Consider the following 18,512-nt stretch of genomic DNA (forward strand, 5'->3'; position numbering starts at 1 on the left):
TCCCTTCCTCCCTCCCTTCCTTCCTCCCTCCCTCCCTCCCTCCCTCCTCCCTTCCTTCCTTCCTCTCTCTCTCCTCTTCCCTCCTTTCTTCCTTCAGCAAATTGCTCCTGAATCCCTGCTATGACCCGGGACTCACTGTGAACGAGACAAACAAAACTCTCTGCCCTCCAGATCGGACGTTCTAGAGAGGGGAGACGGACAGACCGAAACAGCCAAGAGAACGTCAAGGGGTCACAAGTTCTCCGAATTAGGAACACGTATCGGGGAAGGGTGGATAGGGCGGTCTGCCGTGGAGCCGGAAGAGCTTACCGTTCCGCACCGGGTGCTTGGAAAGCCTCACCGGCAAGGTAGCACAGGAGCTGAGAGGAGAAGGAGGTGAGGGAAGGAGCCAGGTGGAGGTCTGGGGGAAAAGAGTTTCAGGCAGAAGGAACGGCGCGTGCAAAGGCCCCAGGGGTCGGAGGAACAGTGAGGAGGCCCCAGGTGGCTGGAGCAGAGTGGGCTCCCTCTGCCGGGCAGGCCTGGCTTGATTCCCCCCCAGACATGGACCCCCCTCCCCCCCCACTCGATCCCCCCTCCCCCAGGCATGGATCCCCCCCCAGGCACTTGCATTTTCTCTCCTCTCACCGGTTTGCTTCGCTGCCTCTCACCAGTTTGCTGAGGGTCTCAGCTTTGGCATCTGGACATTTGGGCCTGGATCATTCCCTGTGTGTGTGGGGGGGAGCTTCCCTGCTCTGTGGGGGGCTGGGCAGCGTTGTGATGACCGCCAGCGTCTCCAGATGTTGCCACACGTACTCTGGGGGGCAGCGTGGTCCCTAACTGAGAACCCCTGACCTAAATCCACCTTGCAGATAGAAAAGCTGAGGTCTCCAGAGAGGTAGCAACCTGCCCACAGGCCTGGGACCCGGGGAGTGTCACAGCCGGGCTCCCCACCCAGGGCGGGGGACCCCTGCATGCTCCAGTGGGCCTGAGGTGGCCTCAAGCCCACCTCCCGTTCCTCTGCTGTCAGGTGTTGGACATGGAGGAGATGACCATCTGGGAACAGCACACGGCCACGCTCTGCAAGGTGAGGCCTCCCTCTCCCCGCGTGGGTGCCTACAGGGGTACCACCTTGATCCCGGGCTGCTCCACGGGAGGAAGCAAAAACTCATCCTAGGTCTCCTCCCCTCTCTCAGGACCCCCGGAGAGGCTTTGGCATTGCCATCTCTGGTGGCCGAGACCGGCCCAGTGGATCCGTGGTCGTGTCGGATGTGGTGCCGGGGGGGCCAGCTGAGGGCCAACTGCAGTGAGTATCGAGGCAGCAGGGGTGCGGGCAGGGGCGGGGCCTGCCGAGAGCAGGAAGCTGTGTGGGCCAAAGCCAGGAGCGGGGAAAGTGCCTGGTGCCTTTCAGCTCTGTCAACACAGGGCTCGGAGCTGGCAGCAGCACAGGGTTGGCGTTGGGAGAGTCACCCTCCCCAAGCCACTTCCTGGTCCTTCGCTGTAGGTCTCCGGGGTCATAATGGCCTTCCTGAGGTGAAAGGTCCTGGAAGCCTTTTGTGGCCGCAGGGAAGGAGACGCTGTGTTCTGAACCCTTGGGAGCGGCAGGCTCCTGGGCGTTCTGTTGGGAAAACGGTTCTGGGACCTGAGTGGCTGACGGGTGATATGGTTCAGTCCAGAATCGAGGCACAGCTCACAGCTTCAGAGAGAGAGAGAGAGACGTTATGAAACACAGGGAAGGGGCGCCTGGGTGGCTCAGTCAATTAAGCGTCCGACTTTGGCTCGGGTCATGATCTCGCGGTTTGTGAGTTCAAGCCCCGCGTCTGGCTCTGGGCTGACAGCTCAGAGCCTGGAGCCTGTTTCAGATTCTGTGTCTCTCCATCTCTCGGCCCCTTCCCGGCTCATGCTCTGTGTCTCTCAATAATAAATAAACGTTAAAAAAAAAAAAAAAGAAAGAAACACAGGGAAAGAGGGGGAGAAAAGCAGAAACGGGGCGTGACAGAAGGATTGAGGGGTACGGAGATACTTATAATCACAGCTTGCATTCTGTGGTTGCATTCAATCTTTTTTTTAACATTTATTTGTTTTTGAGACGAAGAGAGAGCGCAAGCAGGAGATGGCCAGAAAGAGGGAGACAGAGGATCCAAAGCAGGCTCCGTGCAGTAAGTTTGAGCCCAACGAGGGCCTCAAAGTCACGGACCCGTGAGATCATGACCTGAGCCGAGATCAAGAGCCAGACGCTTAACTGGCTAAGCCACCCAGGGGCCCCGGTTGCATTCTATTATTATAGTTGGATTTGTTGTTGGCCCCATTTTACAGATGAGGACACTGAGGGATAAATGCCAGAGGATAAATGTCTTTGTGAGCCTGGGGACACCAGCGAATTAGAACCAGGCCTTGTAGACTGGGAGGTGCCTGCCCCAAAGTCGGGCACTGGGGGACATGGCAGGGGCTGCAGGGAAGGCCTGAGGAGAGGGCTCCTATGTGAGGACGCGTCCCTGAGACCCAGCCTCCCTCGTCTCTCAGGACAGGGGACCACATCGTCATGGTGAATGGGGTCTCCATGGAGAGCGTCACCTCCACCTTTGCCATTCAGATACTCAAAACCTGTACCAAGTTGGCGAACATTGTGAGTGGGGGCCAGGTGGGCGGGGCAGCCCCCCCCCCACCCCGGGGGCACCCCGGCCCCCCCCCCCCCCCCCTTTGAGCCCCACCTGCAGCCCGGGGGTGTTATGAGCGGAAGCTTCTACAAGCAGGTGGAATCCGGTCCCCATTTCACAGCTTGGACGTTGAGGCCCAGCCCCCCCCCCCCCCCCCTCAGGGGTCGGGGCGGAGCCTCGAGCCGGCCCCTCCCCTTTCTCCCCTCACAGACCGTGAAGCGTCCCCGGAAAATCCAGCTGCCTGCCAAGGCCAGCCCCTCTGGGGGACATCAGGTCTCGGATGGGGAGGCTGACCACGGCCAGGGCTACGACGGGGACACATCCAGCGGGTCTGGCCGCTCCTGGGGCGAGCGCTCCCGCCGGCAGAGGACGGGCCGCCGGAGCCGGGCCGGCAGCCACGGGCGCAGGAGCCCAGGCGGCAGGTCTGAGGCCAACGGGCTGGCCCTGGTGTCGGGCTTTAAGCGGCTGCCGCGGCAGGACGTGCAGATGAGGCCCGTGAAGTCCGTGTTGGTGCGGAGGAGGGACAGCGAAGGTGAGGTCGGCGGGTCGGCGGCAGTGGGGCTCCCCGTTCCCGCCAAGGGGCGCCGTGGCCGCGCTGACCCCTTGTCCCGTGTGTCCAGAGGCGTCCCCGTCCTGGTCCCTGGGACCTGGGACACGTGGCCTCGTGCGGCAGAGGGGCGCAGGCCCAGGCCCCTGAGGTGGGGGTGACCCTGGGTGTCCCGGGGGGCCCGGCGGCCTCGCGAGGTCCTCACGAGAAGGGGGCAGAGAGATGGGCAGACCCCGACCCGAGCTGCTGGCCTTGAGGATGAGGAGGGGCCGCGGGCCCAGGATGCGGGGCTTCTGGAAGCCGGAAAGGGGGGAGCCAGGCCCTGGGGGAACCGGCCCTGCCCACGCCTGGGTGTTGGGACTTCTGAGCCCAGAACCATGAGATTGCAAACTGGTATTGTTTTCCGGCCCGGGAAACTCACACACTGTGGCATCCGTAGAAGCGTCACGATACTAGAATTCCCTCCGTAAGGCCAACGTGTGGCCTCTGACCCCTCTCAGTTTAGTAGCAGCACCCTGGCCTTAGAATTCTAAACATGATGTGACAAATGGCACTGGGACATCGGCCCCCCGCCTTGTAATTAAAAAAAAATTTTTTTTAATGTGTATTTTTGAGAGAGAGAGAGAGAATGATGGAGCGTGAGTGGGGGAGGGGCGGAGAGAGGGGGACGCAGAATCCGAAGCAGCTCCAGGCTCCGAGCTGTCAGCACAGAGCCCGACGCGGGGCTCGAACCCACGAACCGCGAGATCATGACCTGAGCCGAAGTCGGGCGCTTAACCCGGAGCCTCCCCCCACCCCGGGCGCCCCAGCTGCCTTGTAACCGTGATAACAAGAGTCACATCCTGAAAACTCTCACCGGGATGTCATTGAGGGTGTCGGGGAGCTGGGACCTGGGCTCCGTTCCTTCCCACGTCCCTGCCGTGGACGTTCTGCAACCCAGACCCCAGGCCCTGCCTCAGTGTCCCTCCTCCCCCCCACAGAGTTCGGGGTCACCCTGGGCAGTCAGATCTTCATCAAGCACATCACTGAGTCGGGCCTGGCGGCCAGGAACCGCGGGCTGCGGGAAGGTGACCTCATCCTCCAGGTGAGCCCAGGCTTCCTGTCGGGGGGCGGGACAGGGAGACCCAGTGGCGGGTGGGGGCGGGGGGGGGAGGGGCTGGCAGGGCAGGTGGGCAGAGCCAGAACCATTTGTACTTAGTTGCCTCCTTCCCAAGGGTTAGAGAGGGCCCCCCGCCCCCACCTGCCAAATGTCAGTTTCTAGTATCCCCAGAATCCCGCCGCGGGGCCAGTCGCCAGGTTTTCAGGACCAGCTCTGCCTGAAAGCTGGTTTCTTTCTAGACTCCTCTCCTGAAAATCTGTTTCTAGTGATTCCTGGTGTGGGATTTCCAACCCCTTTCCAGGCGGTAGCTTCTCAAGGGTCCTCAGAGTTTTCTGTTTGTAGCGATCCCCAGGAATTGTCTGTTTCTAGGGGTTTGGGGCAGACACTAGAAACGGGTAACTCAGTAGGGGGGGTGAGAAACTCACCATCCCCAGAGTAAATGCAAACACACTCCCCGCGGAAAATGTTAGAAAGGGATTCCTGGAGTGCGTGCAGAGGGGCATTCAGTCCTCCCTCCAATTGTATGTTCCTAACCCACCTCTAAATGTCAGTTTCTAGTCCCTCCTGCAGATTGTCTGCTTTTAGTATCTTTGGGTATCTACATATCTGCTCCCTGGTTAGACCGGTTTCTTTTTTTCTTTTTTAAGTAGGCCCCACGCCCCACGTGGGGCTCAAACTCACGCTCTATGGACTGACTAGGCCCCCCCTAGTTAGACTTGTTCCTAATGTTTGTTTCTAGCGTCTCCTGAGAAATTCCCCTTCTAGGGAGGTGGGGAGTCAGGCTGCTTTTAATTTTCCCCCAAAGCTCCCCCTGCCCCTCAGAGAATTGGCTGATTCTGGACTTCTTTTTTTTTTTTTTTTTTTTGAGAGAGAGAGAGAGAGAGAGAGAGAGAGCGCACGCGAGCTCGTGCATGTGTGCATGCAAAGAGGGGAGGGGCAGAGAGAGAGGGAGAGAGAGAATCCCAAGCAGACTCCGTGCCGTCAGCAGAGAGCCTGATGCGGAGCTCGGTCCCACGACCCTGGGATCACGACAGGAGCTGAAATCAAGAGTTGGACACCTAATGGACTGAGGCACCCAGGCGCCCGAATTCTGGAATTTTTGTGGGAGTCACTTCTGGGCATGGTCTCCTCACAGGAGGGATCCCGTACGATCGTTTTCTGTTGAGAACGTCTGTTTTTAGCAATTGTGTGTTTCTAGTGCCCCCACCAAGCTGTCTGTTTCTAGTATCCCCTATCTAGTGTTAACTCCCTTCCTGTCTTCCTTCCCGGGCCTTTTAGATCAATGGCGTGTCCAGCGAGAATCTGTCTCTGAGTGACACACGGCGACTGATCGAGAAGTCAGAAGGGAAGCTGACTCTGCTGGTGCTCAGGGACAGAGGGCAGTTCCTGGTGAACATCCCACCGGCCGTCAGTGACAGCGACAGCTCTCTCCTGGACGGTGAGGGGCCAGAGGGCAGGCCCTGTGGGTTCAGCGGAGGGCAGGGGAGGCCGAGGAGGCCAGGCGGGGCCTAGCAGGGCACGTGAGCCTGGCCCTGTGAGGCTCAGAGAGGGACAGACACTTGTCCAAGGCCACACAGGAAGTGAGGGCTTACTGGCCGAGCCAGACTCTGGTCTAGGCCCCTTGGCTTAGAGGGGCCTTGACGTCCCCCTCTGCGGTGCGGGCTGCAGGCCTGATGGGACGTCCTCTCCGCTGCAGACATCTCCGACCTCGGCTCAGAAACGTCCCAGGCGCCACCCTCCCACGTCCCACCGCCACCCCAGCATGTGCGGCGGAGCTCTGACGCCAGCTGGACCGACTCCCCCGAGTACGTACCCCTGTCGGCCAGAATGTCTGAGTGGGAATGGAACGTGGGCATATCTTTTCCGACTGGAGGGTGCAGTCCTGGTGGCCTGCCTGGAAGAGGCTTCCCCCGTCCACACATAGTCCTCCTGGCCCCCAGTACGTGGCTCTGGGTTCTTGGGACCAGGGGAGCCTGGTAGGGATCGACTTAAAGCAGAAGGAGCAGAATTTTCCAAGACCCCCCCCCCCATTTTCGACTTCCATCCAATTTCGAACCCATTTTCGACTTCAGTCCTCCTTTAGGGATTTTCTCTTGGGGGCAAGATAGCCATGGGTGTGTGCAGGGACTGGAGGGTGCTTGCTCGTTATGATGATGTTTACAGACGGGAACAAGTGGCAGTGACCTTGCATCCGTGTCCTGCGGTGGCTATAACACAGCGCCCAGACTTGGTGGCTTAGGACAGGAGAAATTTATGGTCTCCCGGTTCCGGAGTCCCAGATGAGGGTGTGGGCAGGGCCACGCTCCCCCTGGAGGCTCAGGGCGGGGAGGCGGGGAGGCGGGGAGGCAGGGGGCGGGAGGTCTCTCCTACCTTCTGGTAGCTTCCAGCAAGTCCTGGGCTCATAAGTGGCCACCTCCTCTTTTTTTTTTTTTTTTTTTTTTTAATTTTTTTTTTCAACATTTATTTATTTTTGGGACAGAGAGAGACAGAGCATGAACGGGGGAGGGGCAGAGAGAGAGGGAGACACAGAATCAGAAACAGGCTCCAGGCTCTGAGCCATCAGCCCAGAGCCTGACGCGGGGCTCGAACTCACAGACCGCGAGATCGTGACCTGGCTGAAGCCGGACGCTTAACCGACTGCGCCACCCAGGCGCCCCAGTGGCCACCTCCTCTTGATGTCTTCACGTCATCTTGTCTGTCTCTGGGTCCAAACGTCCCCATTGTATAAGGACACCAGTCATACGGGATCAGGGCCTCCCCTCCTCCTACTGGTAGGTCCTCCTTCTCCACCGATCGCATCCACTGCGACCATATTTCCAAGTACCGTCACATTCTGCGATGCTGGGGGTTAGGATTTCGGCGCAGGAATTTTGAGGGGACACGACTCCATGCCTAAAAACAGAAACGCCCAGGGGCACCTGGGTGGCCTAGTCGGTTGGGCGTCCGACTTCGGCTCGGGTCATGATCTCACGGTCCGTGGGTTCGAGCCCCGCGTCGGGCTCTGTGCTGACAGCTCAGAGCCTGGAGCCTGCTTCAGATTCTGTGTCTCCCTCTCTCTCGGACCCTCCCCCGTTCATGCTCTGTCTCTCTCTGTCCCAAAAATAAATAAACGTTGAAAAAAAAAATTAAAAAAAAAAAGAATACGGACCGAGACAGAAGCTGCTTCTCGTAACCTCAGCTCAGCACGCGGTTCCTCCTGTGCCGCTCTTTTCCCGGGTCCCCGGGGCTGGTTCGGCCGGGAAGGGGACCCCAGAGCCCCAGATGTCGGGGTGCTGAGTATCAGTGACAGAAGGAGGCAACACGTGTGTGCTTGGGCCACAGTGAACGCCCGCTCCTTCGTACGGCTGTTACCGTGCAGCCGGGCTCGGGGACGCTCGGTAACGGGAGCGCCAGCCTCTGGAGCGACACAGGGCGGCATCTCTCAGAGGGTTGGGGGCAGGGGGGAGGGTCTCTTGCATGACCTTCCCCGGCGTCCCACTTGCACACAGGAGGAGCCGTGGGTCCGAGCGGCCGGACCGGCTTCTGGGGTGCCAGCCCGCTCCAGGAGGCGGAGGTGGGGAGGGGACTGGTATTTCCAAATTTCTTTCCCGTGTCCTGGGGATTCACGGGGTGAATGTCAGATGCTAACGTGCGGCGTGATCTTCGTGTTTTGCTCTTTTTAAAAACAATTTTTGATGTTTATTTTTCAAGAGAGACACAGAGCGCACGCGAGGGAGGGGCAGAGAGAGAGAGGGAGACACAGAATCCGCAACAGGCTCCAGGCTCTGAGCCATCAGCACAGAGCCTGATGCGGGGCTCGGACTCACGGACCGCGAGATCGTGACCCGAGAGCCTCACCGACTGAGTCACCCAGACGCCCCGTGACCTTGACGTTCTTTCAAAAGTATATAGCCACCCGCACGGGTTTATTTGGAAGCGTCTGCCGGGTCTGGAAAGTAACTCATCTGTGCTAATAGCGGGCTGGCTTTGCAGGGGACTTTCCTTCCCGTGTGTGTCTCAGGCAGCTCAGGCTGTGATGACGAATACCACACATGGTGGGGGGGGTGGTTTGTGGAGGCTGCAGGTCCGTGGTCACCATGTTGGCTCTGGGGGTCCCTGCTGGGGGCTCCCCTCCGGGCTGCAGACAACCACCCGCTTCTCTCCGAGTGTGGTCACGTGGAAGAGACGGCACTCGGGTCCCGCACCCCCTTCCTGCCCCCCCCAACCTCACCTAACCCTGATCGCCTCGCCTCCCAGACGCCCCACCTCCCAAACCATCATCCCCCCCACCCCCGGGGTTAGGACGGCGGTGGCGCGGGGGGGGGGGAGCACAACACTCAGACCATATCACCTTCTATAGCTTTTCACTAACTAGAATCATAAACGTGACCATCGGCCACAGGTTTGCCTCATTTTGAGCCATGCCTCCTTGTGGCCCTGACTTAGCCGTCCCCGGGGCTCAGAGGAGGGAACCCGAGTTCAGAGAGACAGCAGCGGCCCCACGGTCTCCCAGGCAGAAAGGCAGAATTTGAATCTGGGTGCAAATAAATGAGAATTGCTACAGTCGCCTCTCGGCATCCGCCCCTGCTTCACCCCAAATCTGTTCCCCCTCCAGGGAGAGCCCCCCGCTTTGGCGGGACAAGTCAGTGGATTCCAGAACCATCTCAGAAACAGGTGAGCGGACGGTGGCAGGGACGTGACTCTGAGCATCCTTCTGATTTTTCTGATCCCAACCAGTGAGGTGGTGCCAGGCAGGGCGGGAGAGGGGGGCAGGGGCCTAAGAGGTCAGGGGCAGCTCCCTGGGAAGGATGGAGGGCTGGGTGACAGCGCCGTGGGGCAGGGACACCCTAAGGCTGAGGTGTGGCGGCTAGACCAGTCAGGGTGCTTGGAAAACACACTGCTGTTCCCTTTCAGACTCCCCCAGGCAAAGCAGCTGTGACATCTACAGGGTGCCCAGCGGCCAGAGCAGGGAGGACCGTGGGTACGTCCCCCCGGGGAAAAGAGCCCCCTCAGCCGGACACTCGCGCATCCCGGGGCTGCGTCCCCGTGTTGGTGGGGCCGCCATGCGAGGCTGTGGGGAAACTGAGGCCCGGAGGGGGTGGGGGCTCTCCCAGGGAGGCCCAGCGCGCCCCCTCTCCCCCCATTCCGGCCTGACCCCGCCTCTGCCTCCCCTTACAGGTACAGCCCCGACTGGAGGGTGGTCCGCTTCCCCAAGGGCTCCACCATCGGCCTGCGCCTGGCCGGCGGCAATGACGTGGGCATCTTCGTGTCCGGGGTGCAGGAGGGCAGCCCGGCCGACGGGCAGGGCATCCAGGAGGGAGATGAGATTCTGCAGGTGACTTGGGGCAGCCGGCAGTGGGTGTGGCGGCCTGCTGGGTGGCCCCGGAGTCTGTCCTGGCCTGTGTGTCCTCCCCCAGGACCCGCAGCACCCCCAGGGACATGTGAACATTACAAAAAAAAAAATTTTTTTTTTACATTTATTTATTTTTGAGAGACGGAGCTTGAGTGGGGGAGGGGCAGAGAGAGAGAGGGAGACACAGAATCGGAAGCGGGCTCCGGGCTCCGAGCTGATGGCACAGAGCCCGCCATGGGGCTCGAACTCACAAACCGTGCGATCGTGCCCTAAGCCGAAGTCGGACGCTTAACCGACCGAGCCACCCACCCAGGCGCCCCTGGACATCTGAACGTTTTAACGTCTCCCTGCCTGTGTCATGACCTCGTTGGCTGGGTCACGACCAGTCCCTGCTGTCCTCCCGGGAGTGGGCCCCGTGCCCAGCAGACCTGGCATCGCCTGTCCGGCCGGGGGGTGGCCGCGGTCCATGCCACGCCCCCTTCCCCGGCAGGTGAATGACGTCCCCTTCCGGAACCTGACCCGTGAGGAGGCCGTGCAGTTCCTGCTGGGGCTGCCGCCTGGCCAGGACGTGGAGCTGGTGACGCAGCGGAAGCAGGACAGTGAGTGCTCGCGCGCGCCGGGCGGGCGGGGTCCGGGCGGGGGGGGGGGGGGGGGCCTGGGCGCTCACCGAGCCTCCCCGGTCCGCAGTCTTCCGGAAAATGGTGCAGTCCCGCGTGGGCGACTCCTTCTACATCCGCACGCACTTCGAGCTGGAGGCCAGCCCCCCGTCGGGCCTGGGCTTCACCCGCGGAGACGTCTTCCACGTGCTGGACACGCTGTACCCCGGCCCCGGGCAGAGCCGCGCCCGCGGGGGCCACTGGCTGGCGGCGCGCATGGGACGCGACCTCCGCGAGCAGGAGCGGGGCATCATCCCCAACCAGAGCAGGTGCGTCGCCCCTCGGCCTCGGCTTCCCCGCCGCAGACGGGCGCGGCCTCCCGGCTCCCGGGCCGGGTTTCCGCCGCCCTCCGTGCCCAGCCCCCTGCCTCCTCCCCAGGGCGGAGCAGCTGGCCAGTCTGGAGGCCGCCCAGCGCGCCGTGGGCGCCGGGCCGGGCGCGTCTTCGGGCTCCAACGCGCGGGCCGAGTTCTGGCGGCTGCGGGGTCTCCGTCGAGGGGCCAAGAAGACCACCCATCGGAGCCGCGAGGACCTGTCCGATCTGACCAGGCAGGGTCACTACCCGCCGTATGAACGCGTGGTGCTTCGAGAAGGTGGGTCCGAGGGGAGGGGGGGCTCGTAAGGCTTTCGGAAGCTCTGGACCAAGTCTTCCTCCGCGTCCAGGCTTCGGAAGCCCCCATCCTTAACCTCCCCCCCCCCAAAATTTTGGGTTATTTTAGGGTGCCGAAGGAAACAGGAGAGGGCTCCTTTCCTTTTCCAGTAGAGATCCGCAAGCCACAGGCGCAATCTCGAAAAGAAGTGGTTACCCGTAACTTAAACAATTTACCTTGTTACCATACCCAAAGTATTTTAACAGATAACCCAATTATAAGTAGTCGGTGAGATATTTCACACCCTCCTGTGCGCGCGCGCGCGTGTGTGTGTGTGTGTGTGTGTGTAAGCCCTGGTGTGTATTCTGCACTTGGCACATCTGGGTTCAGACCAGCCACGTTTTAGGGGCTCCACGGCCACACGTGGCCTGCGGTGGCCGCCCGGGCGTTCCGTGGGCGCTGCCCTTTCTGGGGTGTCAGCTGGCGCTGAACAGACACCCTTTAAAATCCACGCATACTGTGAACGGGCGTGAGACCGAAGCCTGAGCACGCGTGTCCACAGCAGCACGGCTCACAACGGCCCAAACGTGGAAACAACCCACATGCTCACCGACAGATGAAGGGATACACACAGTGTGCCCACCGCGCACGCGCGCGTCCACAGAGGAATGTGTCCACCGCGCATGCGCGCGTCCACTGATGAACGTGTCCACCGCGCACGCGCAGGTCGCTGCCCCGCCCACTAGCAGGAGCGAGGCGCCCACACCCGCTGCCCTGCAGACAGACCCTAAATGTTTCACGCTCAGAAAGGGAACCAGACCCCAGAGCCCACACGGGGTCTGAGTCCACGTGTGTGAAACGTACAGAACAGGCTCAGCCAGGGACAAGAAGGGGGTTTGTGGGGGCTGGAGGGGGTGACTTTTTTTTTAAGTTTATTTTTTAATTTTTTTTTTTTTGAGAGAGACAGGGTGTGAGCGGGGGCGGGGCAGAGAAAGAAGGAGACACAGAATCCGACGCAGGCTCCAGGCTCTGAGCTGTCAGCATAGAGCCTGATGTGGGGCGCGAACTCACGAACCCTGAGATCATGACCTGAGCTGAAGTTGGGCGCTTAACCCACTGAGCCACTCAGGTGCCCCTCAAAAATAAACTTCAAAGAAAAAATTCAAAAAATCCTTTCCGAGGGATGGGAACAGGGGTATCAGGAGGGGGCTGACTACTCCTTTTTCTCCTGCCATTGTGCGTTCTGTGCCCGTTTCCTCATGGCTAAAATGATATAGCCATCAGTCCAGTGGTTGGCAAACTCTTCCTGCAAAAGGTCAGACACAGTTACTATTTTAGTCTTTGTGGGGCTGTGTGGTTTCTTTCAAAACGACTCCACTCTGCACGAAGGCAGCCAGAGGCAGTACATGAGTGGACGTGACTGTGTTCCAATAAAACTTTATTTATAAAACAGGCAGTGGGCCGGATGTGGCCCCACGGGTTGTAGTTTGCTGTCTACTGACTTCAATGCTATAACCCAACCCACGTGAGAGCTGCAGAAGCAGAAAAGAGCTTCTTTTTAAGTCATAGCTCAGGTGTAAGTAACGGAGGGTGGTCTCACATCTTGTTTTTCCGCCTTATGATGTGGTCCAAGACCATTCCTGCCGGGGAAGAGGCAAGAAGGTGAACAGGGATCCTGTCTTTCCTGGAAGGCTACAACCCAGAACGGCGCACAATTCTGCTTGCACCCCATTGGCCGGGAGGTAGTCACGTGGCCCTCCTGCCTGCAGGGGACGCTGGGAGATGTAGTCTTCAGCCGGGCAGCCATGGGCCTGGCTGGGTCTAGCGGTCTTTGCTGCAAATGGGATCTTGATCCTTGCCGTTTCTCTGCCCCTCAGCCAGCTTCAAGCGCCCGGTGGTGATCCTGGGGCCCGTGGCAGACATTGCCATGCAGAAGTTGACTGCGGAGATGCCCGACCAGTTCGAGATCGCAGGTAAGGAAGCAGCCTTGTTGGGGGAACGATTTCACAGCCTCTTCCCCAGCGCGGGGGCCGAGGCAGCCTGATGAGGGGGCTGCTGCTGCTGCTGTTTCGGGAAAGAGTTAAAACAGCCACGGCAGGCAGGCACGAGGCAGATGAGTCACCAGCGCCCCCTCCAAGGCCTGGGCCAGACGTCCTGAGCCAATCATGGCGCTCTTTGTCCGGATGGAGCCTCAGAATCCTTCTTAACACAGTTCGCCCGGCAGCCATTGCCAAAGCCATTGCCGATGAACCCAACGTGCCACCTGCCCCTTCCTTTATTGAGCTACAGACACAGCGTTGAGCCAGATAGACAACTGTTCCCCCGAGAACACCAAAAATTCACGAACAACTACTGAAACAAGCTGGGGCGGGGGGGGGGGCGGGGGTCAGTAAATTAAAGCTCCAGGGCCAAATCTGGCCCATCAGCTACGTGTTTATACAGCCTGCCAGCTAAGAATGGTGTATCTACACATTTCAAACGGTTGAAGAGAAGTTAAAAGAAATGTGATGTGACACATGAAAATGATATGAAATTCACATTTCACCACCTATAACCTATCAATAAAGTTTTATTGGGATACAGCCACACCTGTTGGTTGACACACTGTGGCCGCTTTCCAGCGGAGAGAAGTGTTTGCAGAGCGGATGCCCTTGAATACAGCATCAGATCAAAGCCCCGTGGGGTGGCGATCTTGGTCAGGAGCCCCCCAAAGGAGGGCGGAGGGGCTTTTCTTGCAGACACACACCGTCTCCTTGCCAAAGTGTCCCCTGGCCGGGGCTTTCGAGCGAGGCCGTTCCCTGGGCAGATGTCACCTCCAGGCAATTCCTGCTCCTCCTGGCTGGGTGACCCTGAGCTGGTGGCTTGCCCTGAGACCTCACTTCCTCGTCTCTCAAATGGGGTTGTGCTTGGCAGGAGGAATGAGTGTGGGAATGGTCTTCGTGCCCGTGCGAGGTGCGAGCATTTCAGGAGGTGAGGCCCTTTCTCACCGCCCCGGAGGGCTCAGCAGCCTTCAGGGGGCTTTTCCCACAGCAAAAGGGGAGGCAGGGTCTGTGGGAAGGGAACTTGGCGGAAGGACGAGGCTCCGGCGTGTGGTTTGGAGGGCAAGGTCGTCTTAACATCACTAGTCGCCGGGGAAGTGCCGATCAGGACCACAGTGCGAGGCCAAGCGAGGCCCGGGACGGGGCCAGAGCGTAACACAGCAGAACAGAGCACAGCAAGTGTCCGTGAGGATGTGGAAAGTGGGGGCCCTCGTGCTCGGCTGGGGGAGCGTGAGACCAGGCGGCCACTGTGCAAAACTACGAGCAGCTCCTCGGTTACACAGAGTCATCGTCTGACCCAGCGAGCGAGTCCACATCTGGTCTATACCGAAGAGAAGTAACGGCCGGGTTTCAAACGGGCACTTGCGCCCCCACGTTCCCAGTATTAGCCACAGTGAAGGATAAACACAGTGTCCGTCCACACACTGGAGTATGATCCAGCTGTAAAAAGGAAGAACGTCCTGCCTCCTGCCACCACGTGGGTGGACCCGGAGGACACTGAGCAGTGACAGAAGCCGGGCACAGAAGGACACGTCTCGCGTGACCCCCTGGAGGAGTCCTGCCCACAGAGACAGAGAGTAGATGGTGGGAGCCAGGGGTGGGGCAGGAGGTGGGGAGCCAGTGTTCCATGGGGACAGAGTCTCAGTTCGGGGACATGGAAAGTTCTGGAGACAGATGGCGGGGGCGGCTGCACGACAGTGTGAGTGTGCCTGAGGCCGCTGAGCTGTGTGCTTAGACATGGTGAGTTTTATGTTCTGTACATTTGATTTTACTTTTTAAATTTTTTTAATGTTTATTTTGGAGAGGGAGAGAGAGAGAGAGGGAGAGAGAGAGACAGGGTGTGAGCAGGGGAGGGGCAGAGAGAGGGAGACACAGGATCCGAAGCAGGCTCCAGGCTCCAAGCTGTCAGCACGGAGCCCGACACGAGGCTCAAACCCGCAAACTGTGAGATCATGACCCGAGCTGAAGTCAGACCCTTAACCGACGGAGCCCCCCCAGGTGTCCCTGTTCTGCACATAACAATGAAATAAATCAGGTAGGGTTCTGCCCCACTCCCCCCCCCTTTTCCTTTTGGGCCCTCCAGAGCAGGGCATGTCACCTCCATCAGCCCCTGGCTGTCCTGGAGGGCTTCCTGGAGGAGGCAGGGCTCTACCTCGAGTCCTACAGAACGCATGGGGAATGGGAGGGCAGCAGACACAGCCCGAGCCAAGTTGGGGCCGAGCGGGGCACAGCTAGTGTCTGGAACACAAACACCACATCGGGCTCCTTGCCCTGCCCCTTGTCGGCTCCGTGACCCCGAGCCAGTGACCTTACGTCCTTGGGGCTGTTTCCCATCTGCCACATGGTCCACGGCAGTGTAGGCCACGGTCAGGAGGGAGACTGAGTGCAGCGAGTCAGGCTCGTGGCTGCTGTTAGACTTGCCCTCGGGGTGATGGGCAGCCATGGTGGGTTCTTGAGCAGGGGAGGGGCAGGTGGGCCCGAGAATCTGAGCGGCGAGGGGAGCGCCCTCCCGCAGCCGCCGGTCACCTCTCCCTCCACAGACAGCGTATCGAGGACCGACAGCCCCTCCAAGATCATCAAGCTGGATACCGTGCGCGTGATCGCCGAGAACGTAAGCAGGGCCCCGCTCGGTGCCCCGTTTCAAGGGTTGGGAAACCAAGGCCCAGGCCTCCAACCCGTTCCCGCCCCGGCCGGGCTGCACGGGCACAGACCCCCTCCCCCTCGGCGCCCCTCTCGGAGGTGCCGCGATGCCGGGGCTTGAGAGGGACAGAGACACACAGTGGCGAGCCCTGGGCCGTCACAGCCCCTGCCCACTGCGCTCGCCTGCGCCCTGAGGTCAGGGTCCACCTTCACCCCAACCCTCCGTCTCCACCTCTGATCTTCTGACCTTTCACCTGCCTCCTGACCTGTCCGCTGCGTCTCTGGGTGTTTCTCGCCCCGCCCCCCGCCTCCGCCTCCGCCGCGGGCTGGGCGCAGGACAAGCACGCGCTCCTGGACGTGACGCCGTCGGCGGTGGAACGCCTCAACTACGTGCAATATTACCCCATCGTGGTCTTCTGCGCCCCCGAGAGCCGCGTGGCCCTCAAGGCCCTGCGCCAGTGGCTGGCGCCCGCCTCCCGCCGCAGCACCCGCCGCCTCTACGCGCAAGCCCAGAAGCTACGCAAGCACAGCGAACACCTGTTCACGGGTAGGCGGACGGCGGGGTGGGGGGGGGGGGGGGGAGGCTGCGTGGGCGGCGGGTCCTGGCCGCGCACTTGCGGCCACGCTGAAGCCCCCTCCCCGCAGCCACCATCCCCCTGCATGGCACGAGTGACGCCTGGTACCGGGAGCTCAAGGCCGTCATCCGCGAGCAGCAGACCCGGCCCATCTGGACGGCCGAGGACCAGGTACCCGGGGCGGGGGTTGGGGCACGTCCACGGCCAAGGTCGGACCTGAGGTGACGGTCTGGACCTGCTTTGGCAGTGAGGTTGGAGGCCGGGGGTGGGATTGGGAGGAGGGGGCGGGGCCTTGGCTCAGCCAGGCCACGCCCACCCCGCAGCCGGACAACTCGTCGGAGGGCAACCTGGACCTGCCTCACCGAGGCCTGGCCGACAGCTCTGCGGATCTGAGCTGTGACAGCCGGGTCAACAGCGACTACGAGACAGACGGGGAGGGCTACACGGATGGCGAGGGCGGCCCCCACACGGACGTGGACGAAGGTCCACCGGCGCCAGCCCTGGCCCGGTCCTCGGAACCCGTGCTGGCGGATGAGCCTCAGAGCCCGGGGGATCATAGGAGAGCCCCGGGTCCCCGAGGGGCCCAGGTAAGCAGGGCACGGGCGGCGGCGGAGGCGGGGGGGGGGGGGGGCGCGGCCTGGCAGGGGTCTTGCGTGGGGCTGGGACACACAGGGGAGCCTGTTTGCCACCAGGATGTTAACGAACAGAAGCTTCTCTGATCAGATCAGCGTCTGAGACCCGGACCTAGGGTATTTGAGCCACTGAGTCACTGAACAACTTAAACCAAACATTGTAACCTCTGTATTTCCTTATCTGGGACATAATGAAATGGATAAATCTTGACGTCACAAGGTGGCTGTTTAAACTCAATGCTCTTCGTCCAAGTCCCAGCCCACACTAGTTGGGTGTTTAACAACAACATGTATTTATATAGCATTTGTTCTTACTGAGCCTGCCTCAGCCTCTGCAGTGCCCTTTATAAATTCGACAAAGGCAACCCTTCCTCCAGACTGTCTCTTGTTAAATATAAAAATGTACAAAGCTGTGAGGTCTCTGCTTGGAATGGTGCTTGCCTGGAGTTGTGCAGTACCCAACCTGCTCAACTGTCCACGGCAGCTTGCTTATGGGGCAGGCACTATCCTGAGCACTTTCCATACACGGATTTATTTATGAGTTCCTAACAACAGCCCTCTGAAGAATTCTACAGCTGGGAACCCACTTCCCCCTTTGCTGACAGGCTAGGGGATCGCAGCCGAGGCCTTTCTCTGTCCCACGCCATTTTCTCACTAAAAATTGGAGGAGTTGCAGACCTGTGTGGGGCAAGGAGAAAGCGTGGGTAGCACCACCGGGGCCAAGGTGGGAAGCTGGGATGGGGGTCCTCTACACCCTACTTTGTCTTACTCTGGGGGAAGTGCTGACCTTTCTCCCCCTCCAAGGTGGATGGCCATTCCCCCCATGGTCAGTGGCGACAGGACAGCATGCGGTAAGAGCCCCCCCCCCCCCGTAGTCCAGATTGGGGCCCCTCGGCCCTCTTCCTGGGACTCAGGCTCTGGGGGTGACGAGACCGAGAACCAGGCTATGCCTTCATGGTGCTCCCAGCCCAGTGGGCGGGTTGAAAGCAGACAGGGTCACTCAGACCCCCGTGTCGTCAGGGCCAAAGAAGCAGATGCTGTCTTCCTACGAGGACCGATTGGGAAAGTCTCCTGAAGGACAGGACACTGGCTGGGGCTTTGAAGGATGTGTAGGAGTTCGTTAACGAGGCTTGACCCCTAAATGCACAGTCTCGCTCATCTCTGTCCACACCCACCGTGCCCCACAGAGTCAGCCTCAGGTAAGGGTGGCTCCTGCCTGTCCCCTGCCCACAGCCTCTATTCTATTTCCTGATCCCCAGGACATACGGGCAGGAAGCTTTGAAGAAAAAGTTCACGCGAGCTCGAGACATGGAGTCCTCTGACGAAGACGGCTACGACTGGGGCCCGGCCACCGACCTGTGACCCCTCCCAGGTGGCCAGCTGGCCCCTATCCCCTCTTCCTCCCTAGAGCTGGGACTCAGTTTCCCGTACGGAACCTAGAACCCTACCTCCTTCTGCCAGTCTTTAATAAATAGAGTATTTTCACAGCAGTGGCTTCTAGAGATTTCCAGGAAGGACACCGAGTTGAGAGTCGGTCGTATCCTTCCTCTCTCAACCCCACAGATCTCGAGCCAAGATGCTGCCCGTTTGTCAAGCATTTAATGTTTTCAATCAGAGAATAACAGGGAGCCGAGAAGCCTCCGGAGGCCCCGCGGACGGAGTCCCGGGGCTGCTGGCGCTAAGGCACGGTGGCGGGCTGGTGGCCGGTCACAGGTACACGGGCTGCTCCTGGCCCGTGAGCAGGCGGTAGGTGGCGGCCGGCATCGTTTTGA

General features: G+C 60.3%; 2 protein-coding genes across 6 annotated transcripts in view; one reads left to right on the forward strand and one right to left on the reverse strand.

Moving 5' to 3' along the window:
* The window catches only part of TJP3 (tight junction protein 3), a 27,941-nt gene extending 9,711 nt beyond the window's left edge, over nucleotides 1–18,230 (forward strand). For 3 of the 4 annotated variants that reach the window (XM_040461791.1, XM_040461789.1, XM_040461790.1), the window contains exons 2-21: nucleotides 1,007–1,063; nucleotides 1,173–1,282; nucleotides 2,500–2,602; nucleotides 2,844–3,165; nucleotides 4,161–4,264; nucleotides 5,558–5,717; nucleotides 5,976–6,084; nucleotides 8,874–8,932; nucleotides 9,173–9,239; nucleotides 9,437–9,593; nucleotides 10,102–10,210; nucleotides 10,299–10,536; nucleotides 10,646–10,857; nucleotides 12,732–12,827; nucleotides 15,434–15,504; nucleotides 15,870–16,080; nucleotides 16,179–16,279; nucleotides 16,432–16,695; nucleotides 17,545–17,591; nucleotides 18,000–18,230. In XM_040461791.1, coding sequence (XP_040317725.1) covers nucleotides 1,016–1,063; nucleotides 1,173–1,282; nucleotides 2,500–2,602; nucleotides 2,844–3,165; nucleotides 4,161–4,264; nucleotides 5,558–5,717; nucleotides 5,976–6,084; nucleotides 8,874–8,932; nucleotides 9,173–9,239; nucleotides 9,437–9,593; nucleotides 10,102–10,210; nucleotides 10,299–10,536; nucleotides 10,646–10,857; nucleotides 12,732–12,827; nucleotides 15,434–15,504; nucleotides 15,870–16,080; nucleotides 16,179–16,279; nucleotides 16,432–16,695; nucleotides 17,545–17,591; nucleotides 18,000–18,102 — 2,691 coding nt within the window. In that variant the 5' untranslated portion in view covers nucleotides 1,007–1,015 and the 3' untranslated portion in view covers nucleotides 18,103–18,230. Of the gene's footprint in view, nucleotides 1–33; nucleotides 376–1,006; nucleotides 1,064–1,172; nucleotides 1,283–2,499; nucleotides 2,603–2,843; nucleotides 3,166–4,160; nucleotides 4,265–5,557; nucleotides 5,718–5,975; nucleotides 6,085–8,873; nucleotides 8,933–9,172; nucleotides 9,240–9,436; nucleotides 9,594–10,101; nucleotides 10,211–10,298; nucleotides 10,537–10,645; nucleotides 10,858–12,731; nucleotides 12,828–15,433; nucleotides 15,505–15,869; nucleotides 16,081–16,178; nucleotides 16,280–16,431; nucleotides 16,696–17,544; nucleotides 17,592–17,999 lie in introns of those variants that run through there. The other variant, XM_040461792.1, reaches the window with a different exon arrangement.
* Nucleotides 18,231–18,320: 90 nt separating this feature from the next.
* Nucleotides 18,321–18,512, reverse strand: part of APBA3 (amyloid beta precursor protein binding family A member 3) — a 7,392-nt gene continuing 7,200 nt past the window's right edge. For both annotated transcript variants that reach the window (XM_040461793.1, XM_040461794.1), the window contains exon 11: nucleotides 18,321–18,512. This exon ends at the window's right edge or, in 1 of these variants, runs on beyond it. In XM_040461793.1, the coding sequence (XP_040317727.1) occupies nucleotides 18,448–18,512 (65 nt within the window). In that variant the 3' untranslated portion in view covers nucleotides 18,321–18,447.

The sequence above is a fragment of the Herpailurus yagouaroundi genome, unplaced genomic scaffold, assembly GCF_014898765.1.
Source record: "Herpailurus yagouaroundi ecotype Mexico unplaced genomic scaffold, PumYag 295, whole genome shotgun sequence".
Classification (NCBI taxonomy): Eukaryota; Metazoa; Chordata; class Mammalia; order Carnivora; family Felidae; genus Herpailurus; species Herpailurus yagouaroundi.